This window comes from Myotis brandtii, unplaced genomic scaffold (genome assembly GCF_000412655.1).
Source record: "Myotis brandtii unplaced genomic scaffold, ASM41265v1 scaffold123, whole genome shotgun sequence".
In the NCBI taxonomy this organism is placed as follows: domain Eukaryota; kingdom Metazoa; phylum Chordata; class Mammalia; order Chiroptera; family Vespertilionidae; genus Myotis; species Myotis brandtii.
Window position 1 is genome coordinate 8,506,626 of NW_005354291.1, and position 15,505 is coordinate 8,522,130.

General features: G+C 39.5%; 1 protein-coding gene across 3 annotated transcripts in view; it reads right to left on the bottom strand.

Annotated features, from left to right (window-relative positions):
- The window catches only part of ARHGAP18 (Rho GTPase activating protein 18), a 171,603-nt gene that overhangs the window by 123,860 nt on the left and 32,238 nt on the right, over nt 1-15,505 (bottom strand). The window contains exon 1 of one of the 3 annotated variants that reach the window (XM_005858977.2): nt 8,318-8,542. The exons of 1 other annotated variant lie outside the window; for it this stretch is intronic. In XM_005858977.2, coding sequence (XP_005859039.1) covers nt 8,318-8,430 — 113 coding nt within the window. In that variant the 5' untranslated portion in view covers nt 8,431-8,542. Of the gene's footprint in view, nt 1-6,796; nt 6,868-8,317; nt 8,543-15,505 lie in introns of those variants that run through there. One more of the 3 variants, XM_014533793.1, reaches the window with a different exon arrangement.

Below are 15,505 nucleotides of genomic sequence, written 5' to 3' on the forward strand. Positions count from 1 at the left end.
CTTATTGAATGCATTTCTAATTGGCATATGTCTCTCTTCTGCCTCCAGTTCAACTTCCTCTAGATACTCTCAGGGAAAAAGTCCCCAGTCGCTCAGAAAGGGAAGCAAACAGGCTGCCCTGGTGAGCCATTTGTAAGCAGGAGTTGCTAAGTTCATAGCAGCTTCAAGTGCAAGATGTAGGGAGGGCTTTGAGAAGAACCGGCTAAGCAGACAGTTTCCTAGCTCAGGGCCCAGTGCGCTGTAGGCATTCAAAATAAATGTATCATGTATGATATAGATGAAGAGAAAAATCAACAGCTCCATTTTCAAATGTGTGCACTAAATGGGAAAGGGGGTGGGGCACAGGGATCAGGGGGAACTGGGTGGGGGAACACATCCCCCCAGATCTCTGCCATGGATAGCACACCCAGCTTAGCCCTGCTCCGTGAAACAGCACTTCTTGGTTATGAGATCAAGAGTTGTTCATAAAGCACATAAACATGTTGTAAGGGCAACAAAGATGAAAAACTATCCTTCCTTTAAATACTTTAGTTATAGTGATTACTTTTACCTGTAAGAATTCAAATAACCTAAAGTCAATTTGCTCACTGAAGAACATGAGCAAATAATTTTTTCTTGCTCTACATGACCTGATTCCATTGTACTCTTATTAAGAGTACAAATGATTTAGAAATTTACATCTGCCCAAACTAAACTATGAAAAGCAATTCAAAATAGTCACCTGAGCCTAACATTCAATAGTTTAAAGCCCTTCTTGGTAGTCTTGGTAATTATTGAAATAAACATATTCTGAGATATTTTTATAACTCATTTCACAAATGTTATTTTTAAAATTTAGACGTTACACTCCATGTGTATTAAAGCAAACATGCTCTTCCCAAACCATTTACAAATCAATCTCAAAAATCTGACAGCCCTGAATCATCATAGAAAATTGTTGTGCTTTATATCAAGCACTCTTCTAAGTGCATCACATGTATTAACTCATTCAAGACTCATAAACTCTTGAGTAAGGTATTATTATCCCCAGTTTGTAGAAGGAAAATAAACTGAGGCCCTACAACATTAAACAGGCTGTCCAGGACTCTGACCTGGAAAGCCTAGCTCCAAAGTCTGTGTGTGTAATCACTCCACTCCACTCCCTCTCACATTCATTCACTCGGTCCTTCATTCAAACTTTTATTAGCACGACAATTCTGGTTTGGTGGAATGTCTAGGGGAAATTTAAGATATTGTATTGAAAAGGATTTACAAAAATATTCCTCATCTGTATATTTTTTAAAAGCCTCCAAAGTTACATGTTTTATCTTTATAATAATTAACTTTGTGAGGCAGACAAAGCATTGTTATGCTCATCTCATAGGTAAGGAATCAGATAAAGGTACATTGTCCTAAATGGCTTGGCCACGATACTACCTCCCTTCTACAGGCTGCCCTACCCACCAACTACTTAAAAAGACCCCAAAGATCCCCAGATGGTCAAATCATGGGCTGTCTGAGGCAGCTCAGAAAGATTCACTGGCAAATATGATCCTCCTTCATAACTTTGAAGTTAGAAAACAACAATATGGGTCTGCTGGCTATGATATGTAAGACGATAAGGGCAACAAGGCTGAGACGGCCATTAAGAGACATGCTCAAGCTCAAAATGATGAGATGATTAGGCCAGTGGACTGAAGAATCTCAAAGAGAAAGCAGGCGTGCCACATGGCCAGTCACAGAGGGTAGAAGACCAGCGATGTTTCCTTTCCCTATGACCCAGATGCCTGCAAGAAACCCCGTTTTCCCTAAAGACGCTTAAGTGTTCTTTGCAGCTAAAAAGCAACTACCAAAACACATGTGTAAAGGCAATAACATTTCACACTTCCTTTTAACACAGAAATTGAGATACTTAGGGGACTTGAGTATGAGAAGGACTCCAGATGTCACACTGGTCACAGACGTCTCCATGGTTTCTGTTTATTTCTTGCAAAAAAAAGAAGGGGGGCGGGGTGTGGTGGAGGATAAACTTGGCCAGCTCATAGATCACAGCAACAATCATAGAAGTCAAATACTTGCAACAATAAAGATTTTTTAAAAAATAAAATAAAAAGAATTTATCTTCACAGTTACCCAGACATCATCCCTTTTGCTCCCTCTGCCCTAACTCACCCCCAAGATCTTTATTCATCCCCACTCTCCTCCCATAAGGAGACTTCTTATTCTCTATCTCTTCTTATCAAAATAAAAATGTCATTAAATATCAATACCAATCAAAGGCAGCCAAGGGAGTGAGACCTCACTGATCTATGACCATGGAGCACAGGGAACTTCCACTGCAGACAAGTGCAGCCTTGGCCTCTAGAATAGTGGGGTCTTTTTCTAATGTGTGAATGATGCCCATGCTTATAGCTAACAGGGAATCTATATATATAAAAGGCTAATATGCAAAGTGTCCCCTCAGGAGTTGGACCGGGAGACCGAGAGTTTGATCACTCACTATGACATGCGCAGACCACCAGGGGGTGGCACAGAACGAGGAAGGTCCCAGCCAGCAGCCAGGGAAGGAAGCCCCAGCCAGCAGCCAGAAGGCCCCAATCAGCCCTGATCGCCAGCCAGGCCTAGGGACCCTACCCATGCACAAATTTCATACACTGGGCCTCTAGTTTAAAAATAAGAGGGGGAAAAAATCATTTTGCTTGTCCAATTATTAAAAACTATTTAAGCCTAAATGCCATCCAATCCAATAGCAATCAATTGTGCATCATTAAATGCATTCATTTTTATGAGTTCATTTTGCTGCAATATTCTTAAAAGCCTGATAAATACTGAGAACTTAAAACATAAAAAGAACAAACATAAACCTTTAAATAAGCACAAGCCCCACTTAGAAAAGAGAGAGATACAGTGCAGGTGAACAAAGAAAGAAGTGGCCATGGGTACAAGGCAAAGTTTGCAGCAGTGTTTTTGGGGGAGGCGTGTCTTGAGATTTATGAATCCTTACATATGAGAGGCATAAAGATAACATAAGTTCTTTACATTAAGATAGCTTTAAACAGGCCCACAAAAATCACAAGCCTCACAGATGAGGGCAGTTAAAATTCAAATAACATAAGTAAGTAAAGGTAAGACCTGCCCATTTGAAATACTGGGTGTGTCTTTTCACAATTCAAAAGAAAAGTATAGATAAGGCTTCTAAACTATACGATAGAGAAAGTATGTTTCTATAAAAGCACTCCCATGTCATGAAATAGAGGAGTAGGTTGATTCAGAAAACAGTAATCCATAGATAGGTTAAAAATGTTTTGGTCACCAAATCCTACAAAATTAGAATGAGAAAACATGCCCTAAATTCTAAGGTTAAAAAAAATAAGAAGACATGTAACTTCCATATTGCATTGTAAAAAGTTATAACCATCCCTTCCTTCACCAAAAATATTCATAATTTCAGATAAAACACAAATTCAAAAGGAAAAAACTCTACTCATACTTTAGCACATAGCTGTGTTTTTTTAAAATGCTGTGAATTTGTGTAAAAACTTTGACTCATCAAGAATGACAATACCTTTTCCTTAAAGCTTCTCTCAAGATGTTTCTGAGTCGCATGTCCAAAACTGAGCTTCAGATCTTGCCCTGTCTACCTCCCTTCACTCTGGAAGTCTTCCCGATCTAAATCAATGGAGTTGCATAGGCCAAACCTTGCAACAGTCTTTAGTCTCATTTGCTCATATACCACAAACATCAGGAAATCCTACAGGCTCTACCTCCAAAATATTTCATGCTCACCACCTCCACTACCTAAACAACTAAAACCTTGGCCCAACAAGCCATCACCTTACCCTCCTGAGTAGTGTCTCTTCTTCTACAGACTACATTCAACAAAACAGCCAGAGGGACCTTCTAAAGCCAAAATGTGCTCTGTTTCCCCATGTTCAAAACCCTCCCCACTCACTGGCTTCCCATCTCACTTGAAGCAACATTAAAAGCTCTTTCCCTAACTCTTACCCCCATATATCTGCAAGGCTCACCTGCTCAGGTCTTCATTTTCCACTGCGTACCCTCCTCTCCCAACCCAGGTGTTTGTTTTCATTGCAGCCCCAGCTCCTAGACAACTGTCTGACACACAGTAAGAGCTCAGCAATTACATGTGGAATGACTGAGTGACCGAATGGTTATGCTTACTCAGTAAGTTGTTAGAACCCAGAAATAGGTAAGCCTTACAAAGTCAAGAACTAAAGCTAAGTATATGAAGATGGCAGTCGTCTTCCATTTGGCCCCTAGGCAATGGTAGTTCTTAAAGGAGGGAACCATGGAGGCTGCCAAAAGAGGACCCACCCACATTCCATTTTGCCCTAAAAGTCAAGGTTGCAGGCCTCAGTGTGGCCCACCCATGCCCCAAGGCAGGCCTGCTAACATTAGTTCAACTTGTAAATGTGGCTCTGGTTCAATAGGACACTTCCAAGGTCTTTCAAACTCCAAGGACTGAACTTTAGCATGATGGTTAATTTTCAGTTATGCCATTTTTAGTTAAGCACGTGGATTACAGCCATATTTCTTAACACATGACAAAATATTTATGAAAATGTAACATAATATTTATGTTATATGGTGCAAGGCTCAATCATTTCCTTCCTTTCCTTTACCTGGTGTTAAGGACAGAAGCAGCTAGCTATGAACCAGGGACTGTTTTGTGGGCTTTGCATGGATCATCCCACTTAATCCTCCCAATGAAGTGAGAGCTGTTATGAAGTTCAACTTACAAGCAGAGAGTTAACACTTCTCCAAGACCACACTGCTAATGAGGGGCAGAGCAGAGATGTGAACCCAGGCACGTTGGCCCCAGAGCCCAGAGTTTCAGGATGTACATCACGATGACATAGTGCCTCTTGGTTCTGCTTACTCAGCATCAGAGGCACTTGTGGTCAACAAAACAAGATCCTGCATCACGAATGCTATACATTTATTCATAAAAGACATTTTTTAAAAATCTCAGATATCAACTAGAGTTAAGTCCAATAAGAAGGAAAATATCTTTGAGGTCAATATTTATCAAAAATATTAGCTAAAACGGATACTAAGCAAACAAAATAGTTTTTCTTAAAAAGACAGGAAAGTCAAGGGAGAACAGTAAGAATAGACAAAATGCACTATTCTTGGAAAAACTGCTTTGCAAAGGTAAACATTAAGAAATCTGCTTGAGCCCTGACTGGGTTTGCTCAGTGGTTGGAACGTCGGGCCCTTGGACTGAAGGGTCTCAGGTTCAATTCCGGTCAAGAGCAAGTGCCTCGTCTGCAAGCTCAGTCTTCCTCGTGGGGGGACAGGGGGTGAGAGGGGAGAACAGTCAATGTGAGAGACACATCCATGATCTCTCTCCTCTCTCTGTCTCTCCCCCTCCCTTCCACTCTCTCTAAAAATCAATGCAGAAAATAGCCTCAGGTGATGATTAACAAATAAAAATAAAGTGGTTTCTACAACCTCCATCCCCAAATATTTTTAAAAATAATAATAAATAAAAAGAAATCTGCTTGAAAATAAACAGGTAAATAAAGTCTTATAAATATAGCTACTCATAAAGTGGTTTCCTTTGTAAACATTTGACTGTGTACAAGTCAGAACAACTAATATTAGCATATTTATTTAAATCCTAATGTTTTAAGGAGAAAATATGACCCCCCAAAATTGAAAACATGATTCAGTAAATATTTGAGAGGCTCTAAGAGTAGGAGAAATTCTTTTCTTGGCATCTAATGAATGTTTCCTGATTGAGAGGGATAATGCAATAGAGGGAATTTTAGATGCACAGGTAACTTACAAAAAGATTAATTCCCTACTATCGCAGCTTTTCCAAAGATCAAATAAAATAGGACTTGGTAAGGTAAGGTTAAAAATCAATCACTTTCTATAAATATCCTTAATCATACACATAGTCCTTTACACCTTTCAAATGGCATATACATGAGTTCATCTTACTAAACTAAAAGTTTGATTAAGTAACTCATCAAAGCTCATATTATTTTGAAGAGACAAAATCTTGCAATTAGCCAAGTTAGATTTCTGCACTCCCTCCAGCAACTTTTCAATAGGTGGCAGTGGGGGTGAGGGTAAGGGTGGGGAGAGGGGGGGTCGGGAGGACAGAATCTAACTTTTTCCTCTTTTTAAGAGTTTTATTTGTTTGGGTTTGGTTTTGCCTTTTGAAGAGCTTTTTAAAATAGGCATCAACCATCAACTCTGTATCTCTGAACAGCTTCCCACTGGCTGACCAACCGAGCCAGAACCAAAGTCCCGCGCATTCCTTCCCCCACAATCCTCAGCAAGTCAAATTCTCAACCCATCCACCCTCAAATCACTCCTCCCTCCATCCACCCCCTCCCACCCACTTGCACTATCTCAACCCTTCCAGGCTAAACAGGGTACCTCCCAAAGTAACACTAAGCTTATCTGATAAATTATTCCATGCTTAAGGGGAAAAGCTACTAGGGACTGGCTCTCTTCTCTCCTCCCTGCCTTTCCTCCCAGCTGTCAAACCAGAGCTCCCATCTTCTCCCGACGACATAACTGTCCTTAGGACTCGAATTCGGTGGTGAAAATCTGGGGTCAGTATGCACAAGCAATATGGCAGCCAGCAGGAGCACTCACTGCATGAGCAGTGCCCAGCCTGCCACATCAGTGCCTCCAGATTCTGCTTTAGCATAGGCTGAGAACGGTCTGTTCCTCTCTTATGTTCTCTCAACCCACAACAGGCTGCAGAACTACCAACACAGGATAAAGCCTCCAGAACTGGATATGCAGCCCCAGGCAAAGGCCTAGACCCACAGACCTTGTGACAACTGAATCCATTCCTGGAGGGTTGGTGTCCTCAAGGTGAAAATAAGAAGTCTGGCCTCACTTCCTTAAAGTTCCTTCCACTCTCACAGTAAAGATCCAAGAGGCAGCTCAACTCCTCGGGCCACCCAGAGGAGAATGTCACAGGAAAATATGCCAAGCTTGCACATTCTGGCAATTTTGACTGTCATGTGGACTCCAAGTTATGAAAGGTATGAGGCTGGTGTCACAGACTGCTTACTGCTGAGAGGTCACATCACTGCTCCACAAAAGAGAGATGAAAACACTTTATGATCTCACAGAAAATACTTAAAGCAACAGAAAATAAAATGGAAATATGCCTAAGGCCCAGGAGGCAGGTCCCTCGTGTCTTTGGAAATGAATTCATTCTCAATGGGACACATACTGTGGTTGCTACAGAAGAAAAGTTCTGGTCAGCCTGGGTACCTCAGGCAGAACATAGCAGCCAGCCATTCCTTTGATTTGAACTCCCCTCCCTTCCCCCCCACCCTCCCCTACTTGGGGATTTTAAAACAAATGAAAGAAGGCATTATTTCAGCTTAAGGCATAAGCATAAGTCAGTCACATAAGAACAAAGGAGGTTTTATTATCACACGGAACGTCATGGAGGAAACATGCTTACTGACAACTACTTTAGTGTTTTACACAATCAGGTTAGCATTTGCTTTTTGCAAGCGTCCAGGCTAATATTTACCATTTCTATCTAAGGCTGAGGTGAAAATATTCGGATAGTGAGAAGGTCATTAAGGGAAAGAAGGGAAAAAAAAAGTCCTTGAAAACAGAACAAAGTACACAGATAGAGAGAAAGGTACTCCGCACCTCAGTGGTCTGTGGAACATTTGCCCTTTCCACCTATAAAGTGATTTAACATTAACCACGTTTCTCTGGCCTCACTGTACTATCTCCCCACAAAAACTCCTTTTTGAAAGCCCCCACCCCCACACACGCACACACCCAAATCCACATACACAAAAGAATATGAGACACACCGCCCCAGGCAGTGTCTTGGGCTTTTTGCCTAAGAAGTTTGCTTTCAGCAAAGGAGAGAGGGAAGAAAAAAAAAAAGACTCTAACAACAACAGCTTGTACAGTGAACACCCCCCCCTGCTGTTGGCACACTTTCCCAACTAACAGTTCCAGCGCTGAGCCTTGAGCCCATTCAAGAATTCCACCTCATAGGAAGTGTTTCAAATATAGTCATTTGATCTTTCAGCATTTGCAAATGCACCTGCTAAGCAACAAGTCTGACAGCCGTAGCCTCAGCCCTCCCTCCCCATCTTTCCCAGCAATTATGTGAGGGGTTTCCGACTTGGACTAGATGAGATAGATGCAGAGTCCATGAAACCCCCGCCAAACACTTCTGCAGCTGCAGGCGGTCGGGTTCCGCATGCGGAGTCCTTTCTCCGTCCCCGCGCCAACTACCCTGTCACTTCTTTCCTGGAGCAGGTGAGCGGTTTTTTGTTTTGTTCTCTGGCTTTCAAATGCCAGGGCTTACCTGGAGGTGGCTTCCTCCCCTCCCTGGCCATGGCTCTCCCCCACGGCCCGATCCTTGCTGCTGGGGTGGTAGGCAGTGAGCACGACTCCCTGGGAACTGGAGAGCCAGCTCATGGTGAGAGAAGGGGCATAATTTCTGCGATCCTGACACTGAGAAGAGGAGTGAAGTTCCTGGCTCGCTTGGCAACTCCGTTCATTAGCATCGGCCAGCTCCTCCTCCCGAAGCCAGCGATTCACACGGGAGGGGCGGGGCCTCTCCCCTGAAGGGCTGCCCGGCTGTCCAATGGGAAGGGCTGTGACTCAGTATTGTTTCAGCCCGGGGCCATTCCAGTGTGAATGCTTTAGTTAAGAGATATAGGGGTGGAGGATTACTTGTTGCCACCACCCAGGAGAAATTCAAATCTGATTCAACTGCCTGGCTGTAGACTTCTCTCATCACTGTAAGCAGAAGCCGTCTTGGCTAGGAAACAATGAGCTACCGCAGAGACTTTTCCCCTTCCCAATTCCTGTTTCCATCTGATAATTTCTGCTACTTCATGTAACATGAGTAAGGGCATTTCTTAACCCCTTCCCGGTCAGCGTAGCAGAAACCAGTGAGCCTGCTGCAAAACTGGGCAATGACAGGTCCCAAGAAAGACTTTACCTCTTGTGTCAGGTTAAAATGTCACAAAAATGATTGTGTACCCTGCAATGTTGTCTTCTTTCACATAAAGGTCAATGCCAAGTTTCAAAACACCTTTCAGTAAGAGAGAGAGAGAGAGAGAGAGAGAGAGAGAGAGAGAGACAGAGACCTATCTACCAACACTTAAATGAATGCTATTCCTGAGAATAAAAATAAAACTTAGCATTTGTTTAGCACCTACGTATGAGGCTCCCTATGCCAGTATTCAGTGTAACTCTGTATCTCTCTATCTTTATCTCTCTGTCAAACACATACCAATACTTAAATGAATGCTATTCCTGAGGATAAAAATAAAACTTAGCATTTGTTTAACACCTACATATGAGGCTCCCTATGCCAGTATTCAGTATTCTGTATCTCTCTATCTTTATCTCTCTGTCAAACACATACCCTACATCATAGATATCACCTGTATTTTGCAAAGTATAACAAAAGTGAAGCTTAAATACAGGTTAAGTAACTTGTCTACCATAACACAATTGTTCTGTGCCAGGAGCTGGGTTTGAACAAAGTTCTGTGCTGAATTCCACTCTTTTTTAACCAGCACGCTGTTCTTTGTCTTATAGATGAGGAAACAAGCTCAAAAGTTATGAAATTCCAAGACATGTTTCTGTCCTTTCTCCCCTAAAAATAGTCTACTCTCTTCTATATACCTACCAGTCTAAGTTTAAGTGGGTTATTATTGACCTTTATGATCTATCAAAAATTCCTCATGAACAACTTTTCAAAGTCATCATTCCATAAGCATATTATATACACTTTTTTCATTATTTAAAATTATCATGAGACACAGACAGTGTGGTGAAGGCCTGGGGTGGGGCGGGGGCTGGGTAGAAGGAGGAAGTGGGAAGAAAATAGGGGACATCTGTAATAATGCCAACAATAAAAAATAAACTTTAAAATTATCGTGAGAAATAATTACTTTATAGATACTTATACATGCTTAAAGTATTTAAATTTATTTTTTAATCCTATCTTTCATATCTATAGGGAACTGTCATTTTCAAAAGTCTTCCTTTAAAAAAAAAGCTTATCATAGCTTCCTTCCTGCCTCTCCACAATTAGTTATTGAATCTTTGCATTTTCATCTCCTTAGGCTCTACATGCCATCTCCTTTCTATCCCAATTGCCCAAGCCCCTGCACACCCTATTAAGTCTTAGCTATAATCTTACAACAGCTCTTTTAGCTCATTTCCTTGCCTTCTCTAAATTATTTTGTACGTTATCACGCCCAAGCACAGCCTTGAAGATGTCTCTCCTTGCTTAACAAACGTTTATTGGCTCCTCATCGCTGACAGAACCAGTCCAGACTTGAGTAGACCACTGAAAGTCCTCGCTATTAGCCCACAAGTCTTTCCATCACATCTGTCAAACACCATTCCCTCTGGGCCACTGTCATTCTTCTCTCTTCCTTTCCACATCTAACTTAACCCTTTGACACAGCAGGTCTTCAGTGAATGCTGACTGGATGAAGAATTAAATGGATTTAACGTGTCCTTAGAAAGTATACTAAATTTTAAAATGAAGATTGGTAATGTTAGACAAGTTGTTTCCATCCTATACCAGTGTGTGAACCTATGATGATGATAGGTTCACCAGTTCAAGCAAAATGAAAAATACAGTAAGAGGGGCAAAACGTAAGCTAATTGGAGTGTATGAGTTCTGTCTTTTTAATGTCCTTATGTGGAAAATGATTAATGATCTGAAATGCAAAACTACAGGAATTCTCTATCTTATGTAATTTTCAGTGGTAGGCCATATACTCTACCACTTGGAAACTCTTTTCTTCTCTTTGTCCCTCCATCTCACTCCTATTTTTCCCTTACTTTCCTGAATTTTTTTGTCTTCATCTTTTATTGTTCTTCTATTTTTCCTTCTTCCTTTACTATATCCTCATGAGCAATACCAACTCTAATGAGACAATTCTTCATAAAGGGAGATTCTGTCCAGTTTTAACCAAAATGATAAAGTTACATATTTGCCTATTGATACTCTCTCCACTTTTTAAATAACAAATAAATCACAATATACAGATTGAAATGTAACTCTTTTACAGGTTCAAAATAATTTTGGGGTTCACAATACCATGCTTTTTAATTTTTGAGGCCAAAAATAAGATGTGGTAGTTGATTTACAGAGCTTAGTTCATAGAATTTGAATCCTACTAATTTACTTTTCAAGTACATGGAAATTCTCTGCACTCGTCCTTCCCCCCCACTGAGTAAGCCCTGTTGTTACTCACATATAGGCTCGAGTAGATTAGAAATGGTTTTCTAAATTTTCTTATGACCATCATGGAAGCACTGAGTAAGCCCTGTTGTTATTGTCTGAGGATATTATCTACTAAAAATAGTAGGATTGTACCCTGGTGTACATGGCCTCACATATAGGCTCAAGTAGATTAAAAATGGTTTTCTAAATTTTCTTATGACCATCATGGAAGCAAACCTTACTACCAATATGCTTTCTTGAAAAGCTCTTCCTTTTCACATCTCAAACGCTACCAAGATTTAGCTAGAGTTCATCCCTTATACCACACTACCCTTTCTCATAGAGACACATTTTATTTCTTTCAAAAAGTACTCCCTCCCACAACCACTATAGACAAACACCAGGAACCTAATGTCCTTGAAAACATTAATATTTCAGGCCATTAATGCCAAACACTTTTCTGTTATGTAACATCGTACAAAGTAATTCAGTAACAGCAAGAAGCGTAAACATTCATTTCATTCATTCCTTTTAAATGGGGTGTACTAGATGACATAAGCAGGAAGAAGGAAGCCATAATTTACATACCCAAATAGGTTATTAAAAATAGGGTGGAGATAGTACTGCAGCCTCAGACAATCTCACAGTCATATTAAAATATACTGGAAAAAACTCTAGCAGTATCAAAAGGTTATTACTGGTTTTTGTATTTTGATTTAGGAACCTAAATATTATGGAATTATATTTAAAGGGTACCATAATTACAATGTAATCAACACATTTATCAAAATTTTGCTTAATCATTTGCTGTCACTTTAACTGGAATTGATTAAGGAGAATGTGTATTCAAACACACTCTCTAAGGTGACTAAAAGCCTATATAGGGAGGGACACGAGGCCACGTGAAAGCTGACCTTTCAACTGGCAAAGTTAAACTCAATTTACAATAATATATTATAGCAAGAACTTGAATAAATTAATCATCAACTGTGGAGTTAAAGTTTTACATGGATGATAAAACCTAGATTTATACAGTAGCATTGACCAATGAAGAGGGAGTGTGCTAGTATCCCCTTCCTGATGTATTATCAAGGCTTTTTATGAATAATTCTTGTAAACTTGCAAGCAAGCCAATTCTGTACTGAGAAACTGTAGACTGAAATGTATTCCATATACAGAATATAAACCTACTTTCTTGGAAATTGCATCATTGTTCCTAATTCTGCCTCTGGGGCAACAGGAAAATACCTTTTCCCTTTCTCCTGGCAGCTCTAAAAAATTCTGCATTATTCTCAAAGTTTGTTTTTTTTTAACTACTCCTCCAGGGAGAGAATACTAGCCATGCTGGGATAATTTATAACTGCTATTGCCACAGGCTAATTTAGGCTACTTAGCAAGTATCTAGTGAAGATATTCTTTTACAGTTAAAGAGTTAAAAAGTTTAGTATTAGTAAATAATAATAGCTAACATTTAACTGTTTCCTCTTTGCTAGACGTGGTACATGTTTCATTTAAGTGACACAATCCTGAGAGATACTAGAATTATGCTCACTTTATAGATGAGAAATGTGAGATCACCCAGCTAGTAGGTGGCAGAACCAGCTCATGTAAACCTGGATTAATATGACCATTGAGCCTGAGTTCTTAAATATTACAGATTACAGCTGTCTCGAACTGACTCTATGAAAAAAATCCACATGAATATTTAATGAGGTAAAGTCATCTACAGCAAATCTAAAGTGTTTAACCAAATGAAATATTGATGTAAGTGCAATGCTACAGAGATTAACATTCAAACACAAACACATTCGTTTCATTCCTGGTATTTTGAAACTTCTTTTTTTAATGTCAAATTATTAGGGGAGTGTGGCATAGTATACATACAACTATTTAGGTCATTATCATTATGCCATCATATCTAAAACTCTTTCTGCTGATAGAAATAAAAGTATTCTGACCATTATGATTATAAACATTCTCTTTAAAAATATATCAGGCAAAGACAGATGTAGGTTTAAGGACTCTGAAGCGTAAAGAGTTTCATAGGTACAGGACTTTGGAAAGGACCTTGCATGAGCAAGACTCTGAAGGTTTAACTTCATTTAGCTTCATGGTAAATCCACCTCTTATATCAAAATTAGCCTCTATTGCAATGGTTCTCAACCTTCTGGCCCTTTAAATACAGTTCCTCATGTTGTGACCCAACCATGAAATTATTTTCATTGCTACTTCATAACTGTAATGTTGCTACTGTTATGAATCGTAATGTAAATATCTGATATGCAGGATGGTCTTAGGCGACCCCTGTGAAAGTGTCATTCGACCGCCAAAGGGGTCGCGACCCACAGGTTGAGAACCGCTGCTCTATTGGAAATTAGTCAAGGCAAGAAAGTGCAATGACCCATGCTTTTCATTGGCTTTTTACTCATTGCTGAATACAAGGGGACCCATGTTGCAAACACTTGCAGCTGAAAGCACAAAGTTAGGAAGAGTGAAGTGCATTCTGAGGTAGACATGTTCTGAAATGTAGTATTTTGCTTATGAGTAAAGATTCAATTTAAAACACCTAGAATTGTATCAATACTTAGATTTGCTCTAATACAAAAGCCTTCTCCTGCTAGTAAAGTAGATTACGAAAGGATGCTGATCTCCTTGTCAAGTGAGAGAAGCCATGGGTAACTGGAGAAGACTTGGTGAAGCTGAAAGGAAGGGCTGAGTTGATTTGTGACTTGGGAAAAACAAGGAAATGAAAGCCATAGTTCTATTTTTAAAATAAAGGTAAAAAAGGTGGTTATTGCCCAGCCAGCATGGCTCAATGGTTGAGCATCGACCTATGAACCAGGAGGCTACGGTTCAATTCCCAGTCAAGGCACATGCTGGGGTTGTGGGCTCGATCCCAGTGTGGAGTGTGCAGAAGGCACCCGGTCAATGAGTCTCTCTCATCATTGATGTTTCTATCTCTCTGGCCCTCTCTCTTCCTCTTTGAAATCAATAAAAATATATATATTTTTTAAAAGGTGGCTATTTGTTCCAAAATAAAGGCTATTTTTCTAATATTTTAGAATGGTTCCTGGAACAGGGATACTATTGTTATGGGCCAAAATACTTGATAAAACTTACTTTGGGTATAGTGTATTTATTTCATTGTTCATAATTTACTTATTACATTGAAAATGTATTTCTCTGTAAAAGAATGTATTTCCAGTAAAATAAGTAAATTATATTCAAAATTTAAGATATAATTGTTTATACTAATTTTTTTGAGCCAGACAGAGTCCATAAGGTTCAACAGATTCTCAATATGTCTCCAGAAAAGATGCACAATGCAACGCTCTAGACTTTACTATAAAGGCTTGTCACCCAAATGCCCCATGCCTCACTCTAATTGAGAAAAACCTCCTTACATAATACCCTAGTCCCAAATTATTTGTGCTCCAGAAATATACTCTGAAAATATCTACAAGACACTTATTTAATAATTTGGCTAGCTGTTTTGTTACAAGGGCTCAAAGATCATGGCTAGAATCATGAGTATCTTGGCCTTCTACAATTTTAAAATAGACTCAAAATAATAAGGTTGAGGTTGTCCAGAGTTTATAGCTAGTGCAAAGGGCTTTTTTTTTACAGAAGCAAATGCAAAAAAAAAAAAGTAAAATTATGCAACAGCTGGTCAGCCAGATGTTTACAGAGCCAGGACTCTAAGATTTGAGGAAAACATCGTATCCTGGCACCAGAATATTTTCTTGCAGTATAAACTGCTCAAACACAGAGACTGCCTCAACATAGTCCCTGGCTCAATCAAAATGTCTATTGTAGCTCTTATGAATCACTCCTAAACACCCTTCAAAATTTCTATCTAACCCCTACCAAAAAATCCATAAGGGTCTCTACAACTCAAATAGTGAAAAAATTTGAATCCCACTACACAAGGTAGAAAATATGCTATTTTCTATCAACTTGTCTTCCCACTAACTGTATTTCATTTTTGTATTCTTCTTTAAAAATATGTGAGATATATATATTTTTCCTTTCCCAATAATGAAATTGTATGTTTACTATCAGATATGTCATATTTCTGTAAGTAAGGATTAATACGTAGCAATAAACATAATAAAATGCCTTCCAGGCATCATCCTTCAAGCATATCACAATACATTTTATATACACATCAATACTCACAAACACTGTAGACTCGATATATTCATAAAGAATAGCTTTTATTACAAATTGGCATGAGAGAGAAGAAAAGCAGGAAGAAAAAGCACCTCGGTGGGACAAAGGTAGATTCTTCCGTCA